This window comes from Anastrepha obliqua, chromosome 2 (genome assembly GCF_027943255.1).
Source record: "Anastrepha obliqua isolate idAnaObli1 chromosome 2, idAnaObli1_1.0, whole genome shotgun sequence".
Taxonomy (NCBI): Eukaryota; Metazoa; Arthropoda; class Insecta; order Diptera; family Tephritidae; genus Anastrepha; species Anastrepha obliqua.
The window spans coordinates 45774201-45788729 of record NC_072893.1 but is presented as its reverse complement, the minus strand read 5'-3'; the positions used below and the strand labels follow the sequence as shown (position 1 = coordinate 45788729).

General features: G+C 37.0%; 3 protein-coding genes across 4 annotated transcripts; all 3 read right to left on the bottom strand.

The window, feature by feature from the left end:
* Nucleotides 1-2237: 2237 nt before the first annotated feature.
* On the bottom strand, nt 2238-3516 carry LOC129238536 (splicing regulatory glutamine/lysine-rich protein 1-like). The gene is made up of 4 exons (XM_054873591.1): nt 3343-3516; nt 3083-3265; nt 2807-3000; nt 2238-2739 (listed from the first exon to the last, which is right to left on the bottom strand). The coding sequence occupies exons 1-4, from the start codon at nt 3397-3399 to the stop codon at nt 2331-2333; spliced, it is 843 nt and encodes a 280-aa protein (XP_054729566.1). The 5' UTR covers nt 3400-3516; the 3' UTR covers nt 2238-2330.
* Nucleotides 3517-6837: 3321 nt separating this feature from the next.
* LOC129238534 (uncharacterized) lies at nt 6838-8544 on the bottom strand. The gene is made up of 6 exons (XM_054873590.1): nt 8388-8544; nt 8127-8309; nt 7851-8044; nt 7439-7760; nt 7197-7376; nt 6838-7077 (listed from the first exon to the last, which is right to left on the bottom strand). The coding sequence occupies exons 1-6, from the start codon at nt 8448-8450 to the stop codon at nt 6895-6897; spliced, it is 1125 nt and encodes a 374-aa protein (XP_054729565.1). The 5' UTR covers nt 8451-8544; the 3' UTR covers nt 6838-6894.
* Nucleotides 8545-13207: 4663 nt separating this feature from the next.
* LOC129239005 (uncharacterized) lies at nt 13208-14137 on the bottom strand. 2 transcript variants are annotated; one of them, XR_008581817.1, is made up of 3 exons: nt 13969-14137; nt 13694-13907; nt 13208-13628 (listed from the first exon to the last, which is right to left on the bottom strand). XR_008581817.1 is itself a non-coding variant. In XM_054874260.1 (3 exons), exons 1-3 carry the CDS (start codon nt 14035-14037, stop codon nt 13407-13409), a joined length of 471 nt encoding a protein of 156 aa, XP_054730235.1. In that variant the 5' UTR covers nt 14038-14136; the 3' UTR covers nt 13208-13406. The 2 variants fall into 2 exon arrangements, 1 of the variants encoding a protein (XP_054730235.1); XM_054874260.1 differs by having other exon boundaries at nt 13728-13907; nt 13969-14136.
* Nucleotides 14138-14529: the final 392 nt, after the last annotated feature.

Genomic DNA, 14529 nt, shown 5'->3' with positions numbered 1-14529 from the left:
ACTATTCGATGCAGTACCAGCTGGTGGTAGCCTCCTCTGCGTTGGAAAGATCAAGTGGAGAAGGACTTAGCTTCACTTGGCGTGTCTAACTGGCACCGCTTAGCACGGGAAAGAAACTACTGGCCTGCTTTATTAAATTCGACCAAAATCGTGTAAGCGGTTATCGCGCCAATTAAGAAAGAAGAGATTTCTTCAAAGACAAAGCCGGCGCCAATGTAACGGTGAATGGGGACCGCTAGCGCGCCATGATAAATGATTTTTTGATACCGGAAATTGAAGCCCGTGATCTTCACAACATCTGGTTCCAACAAGACGGCTCTATTTTCCATACAGCCCGTGAAACAATGGATTTACTAAGTTGTCGTTTCGGTGAACAATTTATCTCTCATCTCGAACCAATGGATTGGGATATGCAAAATATAAATAATTTGTGGATAAACCAGTTTTAATTGAGGCATTGGATGCCAACATTACTAAAGTTATTCATGAGATACCGACCGAAGTCCTCCATCGAGTCATTCAAAATTTCGGTGGGTATCTCATGAATAACTTTAGTAATGTTGGCATCCAACATTTGAAAGGGATTATCTTTAAAAAATAAATGTCATGCATGATTCTACACAAAAATGATAAAGATTGCCCAGTCAATTTTAATTTTCGTTTTTGTACAATATTTCAATTTAAAATTCGATACCTCGAAACTGATCACCCAAAAAAGGTCCTTCTTACTGGCTACAATATCATGAAATGACTAATTTTCAAGCAGTTAGCAAGGTGATCAAAAAGTGGATTCACCTTTTTTTAATCATTTTTTATTGCTTAGGCAAAGTAGTATAAAATTCAAAATTGTATTATTCAAATCACAAAAAAATAAGAAATTATCAAATTTCTACCCGAGTACTCATTATAAACATTTTTTCTATTTTAAATTTATATTTTTTATATTTACATACATATATCCCAAACTAAAAAAAAAACAAAAATAATCAAAACGTAAAAATACTTACTTGTAAAATCAGCAAATTTTTGGTGTCCACGTTGTGAATACGATTGGCCACTCACTGCCCACCGCCGCCGCTAAACGTGCCGCTCGCTTACTACTCGTCTATTTGCAATTCATGCTTTTATAAAATCGGTGCATTTTGGCATTTCAGAATTACGGGAAGTTTACACATTCCACAAAGCCATGGTAATCTAGGCCAATGCCAAGGCTCCACCTCAACCACTGTCTATTTGCACTTACGTAAAGGCTACGACGTACAGTGATGCAGATTTATACATTTTTTGGAAAAAAAAATTTATGATTCCAGGTTCATGAAATTTTGTATGCAGCTTAGTTGTAAGGTGGTTAGGAAAAATTCCAAAAATCTATGAAATCAGTCAATAACTAGGGTACTTCACTTTGAACTGTAGTAAACAATTTTTAAGTAATTTTTTTTAGCTTAAGCACATTGGCATTGCTAAGGTGCAGTAAGCTACATGAGAATAAGTATACCTAAAGGGGCGTAGCGTCGCCCTTTATAGCTAGCTGAACGTAGGCATAAATCAAACCACAGGAAATTTGGTGAGAATGCCTCATTCAGATAAGTGCTTATAATAAGGATAATACATATTTCAGTGCCTTCAAGACAACTTAACAGTCACTATAGACTCTAATCTGTTATCCGCGTCAACTCCTCTCAAATAACTATTCCATTGCGCTGAGTATTGAAAAACCGTCGGCATGACCGCACTGCAATGAGAGACCCTGAAGTTTTCCTCTAGATACCAACCAGCGTCATTTCCTTTTTCGTTCCTGATGCCGTCGATGAAGAGAGTTTTATCATTTATAAATGCGTAAATATTGTTTTGACGTACCCACTACACATACATACATACATACATGTATACATCTATACATACATGTACATATACTGAAATAGTTTCTTATGTCGAGAAGTCGCAAATTTCGTTGTAGGGAATAAAATGAATTTCCAACTTTACTTACTTTTTGAACAGAGAGTATGTGCAAATAGTTCATTAGACTTAAAAAACAAAAACAAAAAAAATTTCATTCATTCATTTTATAATATGCGAAAGGTAAATATTTTTCAATATGAACTAAAATATCACACAAACAATTTAACACAGAGGAATGACTGAAGTTTGCCAAAATAATAATGAATTCTTATATTAAATTCAATATTTTGGGCAACATAGACGTTGCAGGCATAAAAACAAATGAGTTTTAATCGACTTTAAATTAGGCATTAACTCTGACATTTATTTGTTTAATTTTAAAGTCGACTTGATTTCCATTTTGGTTATGCGACATGAAACTTTGGATTTTCTTATTTTCTGCCACTTTTTTTGACACATTCGTCGGTCTTAGCAGTCTTTCCTTTCTTCTTAGCGGCTTTCTCGTCTGGTCCTTTCTTGTCTCCCTTTTTCTTGGCTGGCGCTTTCTTATCTGCCTCATTCTTGTCTCTCTTTTTCTTAGCTGATTCTTTCTTGTCTCCCTTTTTCTTGTCTGAATCTTTCTTGTCTGACCCTTTCTTGTCTCCCTTTTTCTTAGCTGACTCTTTCTTATCTGAGCATTTCTTGTCTGAGTCTTTCTTATCGCCTTTTTTGCTCTTCTTCTGACCATCTTTTTTATCACCCTTCTTTACCTCTTCTTGAGCACCTTTTTTACGGACTTTCTTTGCCTTTTTATCAGGCTTTTGTGTCTTCCCTCCTTTACAATGACGCTGCTTGTAGTACCTGGTATGTGGATGTAAAGTATAGGCACATACCCGTATATATTGCAAGTGCTAGAAGCCATGCTTACCTTTCCGACTTGGGCAACCTTTTATGACACATAAACGCATTCATCAAATGAAATACTCCCGAGCAAACGCTCAACGCACCAGCTATCACCAATATGAATTGGGTGTAGTTGCCACAGAAGAATAGCATTACCATTATAAGACTTATGCCAATTAAGAAACACAAGGCGCCCATTAAAAAATTAAACATGACACCCTGTCGCCAAAGAGAGTAGAGGAAATGCAATTAAGCGCAAGTGTGGTAGATATTAATCACAAACACATTCACAATACAATACCAGCGGATCAATGCCCAAACTATGCAATTTGTGTGAAAGCATAAGATAAAACAAATCCGGTATGAAGGCGGAAAATATGAATAATAAGAATATGAACGCTGCGCCTCCGACTTCATTGCCCAGCACACAATCGGAAAAGAGTGTACAATATACAACAGCAACAATGGCCAAAGTCTCCAGCAGCTTGAGAGTGAGGAGAAAGAGTGGTGGAGGTTTAATCACGTTTCGCTTTGTATACTTATCTTTTTATTTAAACTTACAACATTTAGCAAAAAGAAAAGTTTACTCTTTTTTCGTGTCTTCCTGTTTTGATCCATCTGGACGCGAAATCTTTTCTACAGCTTCAGTAACTTTGCGATTGCATTTGCAAGCTTAATATAGTAAACGCGAAATGAACGAGTCCCAATTGATTAAACAAAACTGGAAAATTTTAGATAAGTGATCAAAAAATTATACACATATTTTTAGAGGTTTGACTTTTTTGAGTTTGTTGATATTTTTATTCATTTTCTGCTTACTTGTGTTCATAACAAGGCACGGTAGCCAGAGGCTACGCCTTGAACGATAAAGAAACTTTTCTAAATATAAATATAATATTTTTGAAAACTTACTAAACGTGATAATGAAAGATTAGATAATAGAGATTATAAAGGATCTTGCGAAAATGACGCCTAATAGTAATTCCTAGACTGTAGCTATTTTTCAAGCAGCACTAATTTCAAAACTACTGGCAAAACTCATTCTAAATCGCTTAAAACCAATTGTTGAATCTCGTAATCGGATATCTTCACACCAGTTCAGATAACGTTGCAAACACTCCACCATAGACCAGGTGCACAGAGTTACAGATGAAATACAAGAAATCATTCGAAGAGAAAACTTTCCTGGATGTCGCGGAAGCATTCGACAAGGTTTCATATGAACGCTCTATCAACAAATTCAACTCATGCCTTCCACTTCAATATAATAACTGACCGCTATTTTTGCGTTCAACAAGGCAATGTGTACACGCTGGCTTGCCTCAAGGGAGCATCCTTCACCCTATAATGCTACTAAGCGCTCCGATTTCAAACGCATGCACCTTCGATGCTAATCTACGTTGGAAGGAGTACATAAAAATAACAAAACGAAGTTAATTTGAAAATAATAAAAATGAACAGACTCATTGGATAAAATTTAAAACTGTCTATATATACAATCAAATTATCAAACCAGTGTGTTCGTATGGCACACAAATCTGGGGATGTGCCAGTCATAATATTGGGTATGGGAATAAGTTTCCGCCTTCGTAAAAGAGATATTGCTGGTGATACTATTTTAATGTTCACTCTAGTAATGCACTGGTGATTTTAAGGTGTGCATATATGTGAGGTCTCGATCGCAGTAGTTGACTTCAGCGGGAAGTCATGATTCATTATTACCTTTTAAAGAAAAGTGCAGCTGAAACATGTCGTATATTGATCAATATTTACGGTAATCACGCTCCATCAAATAAAACTTGTAAAGAGTGGTTTCGACGCTTCCAAAGAGACAATTTCGACGGGATTGATAAAGATCGCGAAGGGGCAATGAACAAATTCGAAGGTACTTAACTACAACAATTATTGGATGAAGACGCATGTCGAACCATTGATGATATGTCTAAGGAGTTGGATGTTGACAGAGTTGGATGTAAACGTTTGCACGTGATGGGAATAGTCCAGAAAGCAGGTAACTGGATGCCACACCAATTGAAGGAGATGGATATCGAGCGAAGTTTGGTGACGTGTGAGAAGCTTTTTGAACGGCAGAAAAGAAAAGGTTTTCTGCCCCACATCGTTACTGGCGATGAAAAATGAATCTATTATGATAACTCTAAGCATCGAAAATGTTGGAGCCTGCCAGGCGAACCAAGTCCATCGACAGCGAAAAAAAAAATTCAAGCTTCAAAGGTTATGTTGTGCATGTGGTGGGATCAGAAGGGTGTCATCTATTATCCTATACTCCTCAAACCATCTGAAACCATCACTCAGCTAATGCGTTTGAATCGAGCTTTTAAAGAAAAGCGGCCGGAATAGGACGGTAGACATGACAAGCTGATTTTGCTGCATGACAAAGCCAGGAAACACGTTGCTAAAGCGGTCTAGAAATATTTAGGGGGACTGAAATGGAAATCTTGCCCCACCCGCCGTATTCCGCAGACACTGCACCTTCGGATTACCATCCGTTCCGATCAACACAGTCAGTAGTCAGCCCTTATTGAAGAGCGGTTCACTTCTTACGAGAGCATCGCAAACTGTCTCAATGAAGGGATCAAGTCAAAAGAACTCGAATTTTTCGTCAGAGGAATCCGTACGCCTGAAAGATGGAGTAAAGTTGTAGCTTCCAATGGCACATACTTCACATAATTTAATTCTTTAAATAATTCTTAATTTTGGCTAAGAAAGGACGGAAACTTACTTCCATACCCAATAATATCAACATAATCCAACGATTTCAAAATAAAATTCTCAAAAATATTTTCGACGTACCTTGGTGCGTTCGCAATTCATTGTGACCTCAACGGTCACTGGTGTTATTAAAAACGAAGCAGAGGTCCACTCTATGAGACTCCAGAGGCACGTTAACGTAAACTTCCCAAATCGCAGGCCTAACCCGATGACTCCAGCGAATAAAACCAAACGATCTTATTGGTTGTTGATAGAAAGAGATTTTAAAATTATCTTCATAAAAACACCACAAAATTATTAAAATCATACAACGCGTTAAAGTTATTCAAACTTATTATGAAAATGGTCGATTTTTAAGGGGTAAGGGATAGTGAGACGCCCGAAAAAATAATGATTTTCAATAGTCTTTTTTTTTGCTAGTCAGTTGCTTTATTTTATAAAAATAAAAACATAGCATTAATACATCATGTTTCGACTTGACTTTAGCAAAATTAAAAAAAAAAATAATAATAATAATTGCAAAAGTTATCGCTGTTTGTGTGGGGCCCGTTTCTCCAGAAGTACCTTACGGTGATCATCAGTTCTTAGAGATTCATCTAAAATCAATCGGACAAGAGAAATTAGGTGTATTAATAGATAATCTTGTACCTGATCGAAGCTCTTTTTTTCAAAATTAACAATGCAGCGGCCTCAGGAAATATTTTTCAGATTTAATAATAAATAATTAAAAACAAAAATCGAAATTTTTGAAAAAAAAATCCTGCGATCAGACACGATTTTTTTATGTTTTTCAAAAGCAGTATACATTTTATTGAAATCTACCAAGCGGTTTTTAAATTTCAGTGATCACCAGTTCAAAAACATAGTTTTGAGAAAAACGCATTTAAAGTTTTGCTATCGAACGCCCGAGCGTCCTTTGTTAATTGTTGAATAACTGGAAAAGTATTTGTCGGATTCGCTTCAAATTTTTAAGATATTATGCTTTAAGAAAATGCAAAAAAAAATCAAATTTTTTAAACTACCCCTAACCCCTTATGGGCATCGAAAAATACTATATGTAGTGTGAACCACCGAAAAAAAAGTTGCACTTTTCCACCAGAATTCTAGAATTAGCATTATATAGTTTTTGTTATAGTATAACCTCTTTTTTTTTAAAGAAAGTAGTGGTGTGTTTATAAATTTGGAAATGGGGTGCGTAAAAAAAAGAAATCGCGGGGGTACGAATCAATAGTGGTTAGGGCAAGCATTAAAACGGCAATAAATAATAATTGAGCATATTATTTTAACAATTAGGGGATTTCCAGATCCACCACTGCACATACATATATTTTTTCTTATATAATATTTTCGTTATTAACGTTTTTTTTTAATAAATTGGCCACCTCAACCAAGTTTTTTGATCACCAATTTAATGATCAAAATATGCAAACCACCAGCAATAAGTCCAACAGAACCAGCAGGAAGAACTAAGGGTTGAGCGGGATTTCCACAGCCTGTGAACGAGGCAAAAGCCAGTATACCCGACAAAATGCATAGACTTGCCACGACAATATTATAGACACCGACCTAGAGGAGAGCGATAAATAAATGGTAAAATAAAAGTCACACACACATACACATATTACACATATCCATACACACGTTCATATGTATGTGCATATAACTAAAAAGTAGCTTTAACTTACTACTGGTGCATAGAAGGGAGTTACGAAACGAAAGCCACTAACAGCGAACACCAAGTCCGGTACTATTTGTGGAAAAATACAATTCATTGAAAGCCAGATGCGTGTAGAATTTTCGCGTCCTAAAAGACATATCGAAGATAAATAAAACAAGAGACACAAGAAGCCAGCTAACTCCATCGCCTGAGAAAGAGAGGTGTCCCAATTGGTTAAAGAAAGCATTGGTAGAAGTTTCCAAAACTTACGCCACACATGAAATAAATTACAATCAGTACCCAAGGTACACCTTTCGGTAAATTTGCATCATGCACCATCTGCTTGCGAGTTTGGCCACTTTTCTTAGCAGCTTTTCTCTCATCTTTCTTTACATATTTCTGTGCACTCTTTGTAACTTTTTTCTGCGTTGTCGGTTCCTTCCGCGCTTTTGGTTCTTTAGGTGCTTTTGGTTCCTTCGGCGCCTTTGGTTCCTTTGACGCTTTTGGTTCTTTAGACACTTTTGGTTCTTTCGGCTTTTTTGGTTGCTTCGGCGCTTTCGGTGCTTTGAGTCGATGGCTCTGTCTATAGTACCTGATAGATGCTCCAATGCACAAACGTAGTTTTTATATTTGCATGTAAATTAAGCAATTCATACTACGTATCCAGGCATTATATGCTCACCTCTCTGATTTCGGTAATTGGTTGCCCATCAACGCATTCATCAAATGAAACACACCCGAGCAAACACTCAACGCACCAGCCGTTACCAATATGAATTGCGCATAGGAGCCACAGTACCATAGTAATACCATAATAATCAGACTAATACCGATTAAAACACATAAGCCACCTATTATGAAATTAAACATGACACCCTGTCGCCAAAGAGAGTAGAGGAAATGCAATTAAGCGCAAGTGTGGTAGATATTAATCACAAACACATTCACAATACAGTACCAGCGGATCAATGCCCAAGGTATGCAATTTGTGCGAAAGCATAAGATAAAACAAATCCGGTATGAAGGCGGAAAATATGAGTAATAGGAATATGAACGCTGCGCCTCCGACTTCATTGCCCAGCACACAATTGGAAAAGAGTGTACAATATACAACAGCAACAATGGCGACAGCCTCCAGCAGCTTGAAAGTGAAGAGAAAGAGTAGTGGAGGTTTAACCAGGTTTTGCTTTGTAAAATTATCTTTTTTATTTAAACTTACAACATTTAGCAGAAAGAAGAATTTACACTTGTCATGCTTCGTCTGGTAATTGTCTTTATCCATCTGGCTTCGAAATATGCTCTACACGATCCTTGGATATGCGAGAGTAAAACAATGATATTTCTAAGCTTAAAGCAACATCTGAATCAAGATGGAATAGAAAGGCATTCAGACTTTTTAATTTATTTGTTATGTTGACAAGTTATGTAAGCGTTTTTGATTTTAAAAAAGTATCATTTGTGACATTATAATTTTAACACTGCCTTACAAAAAGTTGCTTTCACGAAGGCGGAAAAAATTAAATCCTGTTTGGTAAAAATGATAGCAAAAAAGTATTTTTTTACTTAAAGAAAAAAAAATTACGAGCGGTTTAAAATAGAAATTTTCATTAATATTACATGTAAATATAACAAACAAAATAACATATTCTATGGACAAAGTATTATTGTTATTATTTATTAGAATAATATAAAATATTACACTAACTTAAAAACAAAAAAAGAGCACACTCGCTGCTTGGGCCTTCGGTAAATGTACATATTTTATACATATATTACATGGGCTGAAAAGTCCACGGCTTTACAAAGGAAACACATTTTTTGTTCAAAATTCATCGACGTATTTTCCATCAAAAACAGCGCAATCAATCCAGCGCTGCTCTAATATTTCCATACCACTTTTGTAGAACGATTTATCTTTTTCCTCAACAGAGGCCTCAGTTTCCGCAGTAACCTCTTCATTCGAGCGAAATTTCTTACCAGCGAGCATTTGTATTTTGGTCTGCGAACAGCCAAAAATCAGAAATACTGGGCTGTTACGCCTTCTCACATTAGCCCGCTTCCAAATCGGTGTCCGGAAGTTACCCAGAGGGCACTTGGGTACAGCCCGGAAGTTTTGAGCTGCTTGAACCGTATGAAACAGAATCGTCCTTGCGACTCTCAGATGAAGGACGATCAGAGATTTTCCCAACTTGCGTTGACCATCTACCACCTGGTGACGATAAACCTATAGGAATTTGATACTCACAAATACATAATTGATTGAAGAAAATTTTAAGCTGACTTGGCCTTGCCTGAGTGCTTTTACGAGTATCACATGCATATGTATGTATATACAGCGGTATTCAAAATAATAGAAGTGACCATGCCAACTATAGGTAAGTAGGTAAGGCAGATGGCAAGAGTACCACGGGTTCATTGCAAGTAGCACTAGAGTGCCGTTTTGTTCGTGGAGGAGAGAAAAGGGATCTAAGCTGGAAAACTGCCTCAGGCTAACTCCAAAAGGTACACTACTGAACCTCAAGCGTCTAGCCCCCAAACCTGGACATTAGCACAGAAAGTGTTGAGCAATCTCTGTCTCTGCAGGATCCCCACAGCTTCTGCAATGGGAGTTGGACAGAAGTCCAAGCTTCTCCACATAAGTTCCAATCACCCATTGACTGGTAACCACCGCTATGAGTTTGGAAATTGAATTGCGAGTGATCCCCAGCAGTTTAAGCGTCCTGCTTCTGTCATATATTACTTAGGCCAAAGTGTTTTTGAGAAAGCGCTTGATAGAAGAGAACTCCATCTGTCTTGCGCTTTTTTAAGAAAAAAATGGACAGCTTCACTTTAACAACGTTTAAGAGGACACCGATATCTGAGATGGGTACAACAGACCCATTGATCCCTTCCTGGCAAGCTCATCGGCAACTAAATATGTATTATCAATCACGTAATGTAAGATTTTTCTAGCAGTACTTCTAACGGGGTCCCCCAAGTAATTTTCGTAGCATTATCTTGAGGTAGTTGCTGTGAAAATATTTTTACACATTCATTTCTGTGGGAGGCTTGCTGTTGTGCTGTTCAAAAACATAGGAGAGGGTGTAGAAAAGTGAAAAATAAGTATGAAAAAACAAAGATAAGAATGAGTAAAATTTAAGCATTTCGCTTGGTTTTTAATTACGTGAAAAACACTGCAGCGAAGAAGAGCATCAAATCCTTAAAAATCTTCGAAAAATGTTAAACATATAGAAAAATAAAGAAAATACTCGGGTGTTCTTCCTCAAACGATAGCGAACGGCCTGTCGTATAAAGATAAATCCGAAAAAGTTGGTCGCAAACTCACAGCAACCAGAGAAGACGATCGGCATATACTCAAAGTCTCTAAAAAGAACCCACAGCGTTGTCTCCGGAAATAAAAAAACGTTTAGATCTTAAAGTACCATAAGTGACGCAACAGTTCGTCGACGCTTGTTAGAGCATAAATTATAAGCGCAAAGTCCACGAAAAGTTCCTTTGTTGACAATAAAGCACGTTGCGGCGAGCTTAAAATTTGCCAACGGAGAATGAAGAAATATTTTGTGGACGGGGTGCTTTTTTGTGAAACTAGGGTGATTTTTTGGATGAACTGGGTCTAGGCGGTATGTACGTCGTCCACGGAATGCCGACATAATACCCTATACACAGTCAAGACAATAAAACGTGCCGACGATGGTATACGAAAACTTTTTTTATAGTGGCTTTAGACGAATCCATTAGATAAGAAAAACAATGAATCAGCAGGTGATGTGGAAATTTTAAAAAGTGCAATACTGCCATACGCTGAAGGGAAGTTGCCGTTGAAGTGGTTGTTCCAGCAAGATAACAACCCAAAATACAAAATAATGAAAGTAAAGCCAAGGAGTTGTTTCGGGTCAAAAGAGTTGAGGTCATGTCGTGACTTACTAAGTCGCTTGACCTCAACCCTATAGGAACACTACGGACGTATATAAAAAAGAGCTTTGCCGATCGTAGACTACCAAACTCCCCAAATCTATGGAATGCAATCCGCGGGGCCTGGAAGCAAATGCCACTGGAAAAGTGTCATAATCTCATCGCCATTCCATGCCACGCAAATACGTAGCAGTAATAAAAAATCGTGGCAATTCAACTAAATATTAAAGCAATTAACGCCAATAATTAATAATAATTAGTTAAATATTGTTTTATTGAGTCTTCTGTTACACTCCGATTATTTTACTAAATATTAATAAAAAAGTTTAAATGTGTGGAGAGACTATTTGAAATGAACAATTTTTGGTAAAAAATTGCTGAATATTTTTTTTTTAATAACTACAAAGGAAATAAAATAGAGAAAACCTTCATATTTGGGACATATTCTACGGAACCCGAAATATGAGCTGTTGCAACTCATATTACAGGGCAAGATCGAAGGACGAGGTATCGGGCGTAAGCAGTTTTCTTGGTTGAGGAACATAAGGCAGGGGAGCGGTATACATTCTGTCGAAAAAAGTCTCGCGAATTGTTTATTTAAAAAGCGCACGTTACACATATGTATGTCTAAATTTTTTTTTCTGGAATGTTGGTACAACTGCCCTCTATAGTGTCGCAGAGTTTGAACGTGATCTGTCAAGTAGCTTGTTTTGGCATTTAATCATATCAGTCAACCGCAGGTGTACTCTGCGATTTTCACTATGGATGAAAATATCGAACAAAGAATTTGTCTTAGATTTTGTGTTCTGAACGGGATTTCGTGTGCCGAATCATTGAAAATGTTGCAGAAAACCTATGGCGAGTTCACTTAATCAAAAACACGGGTCTACGAGTGATATAAGCCTTTTGCAGAGGGCCGCGAAGTCGTGGCAGATTTGCTCCGATCTGATCGCCCATCAAAGTCTTCAACGGATAAAAACGTCTACAAAGTCAAGTAAATGGTGCTGGAAAATCATCATTTAAGTTTGAAGGAGGTAGCTCTTGACTTTGGAGTGTCTCACGAATCAATTCGCAACATTTTACACCATCGATTGGGCATGACGCGTGTGGCTGCTCGACTCGTTCCAAGAGAGTTGAATTTCTTTCAAAAAATTCATCGGAAGAAGGTGGCTGAAGACATGCTTGAGCGAGTGAATTCAGACCCAACGTTTACCCAGCGCATCATAACAGGTAATAAGACGTGGGTGTATGAGTTTGACATGCAAACTAGTCAACAGGCGGCTGAATGGCGCTGTCCACATGAGCCGAAACCCAAAAAATCACGTCAAAGTCGGTCAAAAGTGAAAGTCATGCTACTCGTTTTCTTTAAATTTCCATGGTGTTGTGCACTCGAAATTCGTTTCAAATTGTTCTATGGTAAATAAAGATAAGATAAATAATATATAATTATTAGGAAGTTATGTGACGTTTAAGAGAGAAGGTAGGAGTGCATAGGAAACGGCCCAATTTGTGTAAAGAAAAGTCACGGATCTTGCACCATGATAACGCACCGTCTCACAAGGCTCATATTGTGAACACTTTTTTGACCAAAAGCTCGACAAATATCATCGAAGAACCACCATATTCACCGGATTTAGCCCCAGTGACCTTTTCCTTTCCCCAAAACTTAAATTGCCACTCCACGGACGCCGCTTTGACTCGGTAAAGGCCATTAAGGAGAATTCGCTAAAGAAGCTGAAGAAGATGTCTTAGAACGCGTTTAAAAGGTGCTTTGATGATTGGACTAATCGTTGGCAGATGTGTTTGCTGCGAAGGCGACAAAATAATTTTTAATGATTAGACAATTGTTTTGGTGTTATTGAACAATTCGCGGTACCTTTTCGATAGAATGTACAACGTGTGGGTCCCCTCTCGGAAGCATTAAGAGACGGCGAATTGCTTTCAAATATAGTTCAAAATTTGTAATTAAAAAAAAATTGAAAAAAAAAATGTTCTTACTTCTAAATTGTATAATCGATTACATTTGATTTCGAATAGCAAATTAAGAAGAAGACTAACAACAACTTTTTGTTTTATGCTGAGGTCGCTCATATTACTTGGAACAGAACTGTATATTAAAAAGGCAAATTTTGGGTTGAATAAAAAATATATAGAAATATTTATTTTATTGTGGAGTTCTGAAAGCCCATTTTAAGCGTTAAAACTCAAGGGCTATTTTACATAAGCAGCACCAAAAATCCTTTACATGCATACAAATATGTACATACTTAAATATACATATATTATATATCTGCGTAAATATGTACACTTAGACATATCAATAGATTCAATCGTCAAACCTGCCGAATGAAAGAAAAAAGTCGTCATCCTCCAGATTTAAGGCCACAAGGATAGGGAGCGTAAGGTGCAAACCTCCAGCAATAAGTGCGAATATGCTAGAAACGAAGACTATGGGTTGGGCAGGATTTCCACAGCCCGTTAGTGAAAGAATGGCATAGGTTGCTGACACAGCGCAAAGGACGGCCATAATTATATTGTAGGCAAAACCCTAGACGAAATCGATAAATAAAGTACGATTAGAAAAACATACATACATACATATACTATACATACTTATTTATACATATAGTATATTTGCTTTGCTTACTAATGGCGCATAAAAGTGTGTCGCCCAGAAGAAACCACCAACAGCGAGCATCAAGTCTGATATTATCTGTGGAAAAATGCAGTGCAATGACAACAAAATGTTCCCAGAATTTTCACGTGCCGTTACGCAAATCGAAGAAATATAAGTGCAGGTGCAACTAAAACTAATAATTTCCATCACCTAAGAAAGGAGAGGCTTCAAATGGAGGAAAAATAAGTTGGCGGAATTTTACAAAACTTACGCCACAAAGAAAATAAATGATCATCGATGACAGACGCACAACCAGTGGTGGGCAGCCAAACCAAGCCATTACAAATATGTAAGTTTGTTTTAATGATAAAAAAAATATGCAGCAATGGAAAAATGTTTATACAAATATTTATCACATTGAAAGACAGTTCTCTATTTGAAAGCTTCTTATTTGTAGGAACCCCTAAATGCGAAATTTGAATTGGAGAGAATGGAAAGTACAGTAAGTTGAAAAACTTAATTTTCTTTCTAAAATTTTCTGACTCCATAAAAACTTATACCTCCTTACACACAAAAAAATAAGGACTAACCTACTTGTTAATTTTATATGCAAGAAAATGCTACTCCATCGGTTAGAACTGCAAAAATTGCAAAACGAATAAAAAAGAAACAAGTAAGGAAGGCTAAATTAGATTCGGACCGAAATTTATGTAGCCGCGAACATTTTAGTAAAATATAATTTGAACAGGCTGTTCATTCTTCGAATCAAATAAACACATAGATAGTGAGAGTGATAGTTTGTAACATCGGACGGACGGAAATTTGGTAGGTA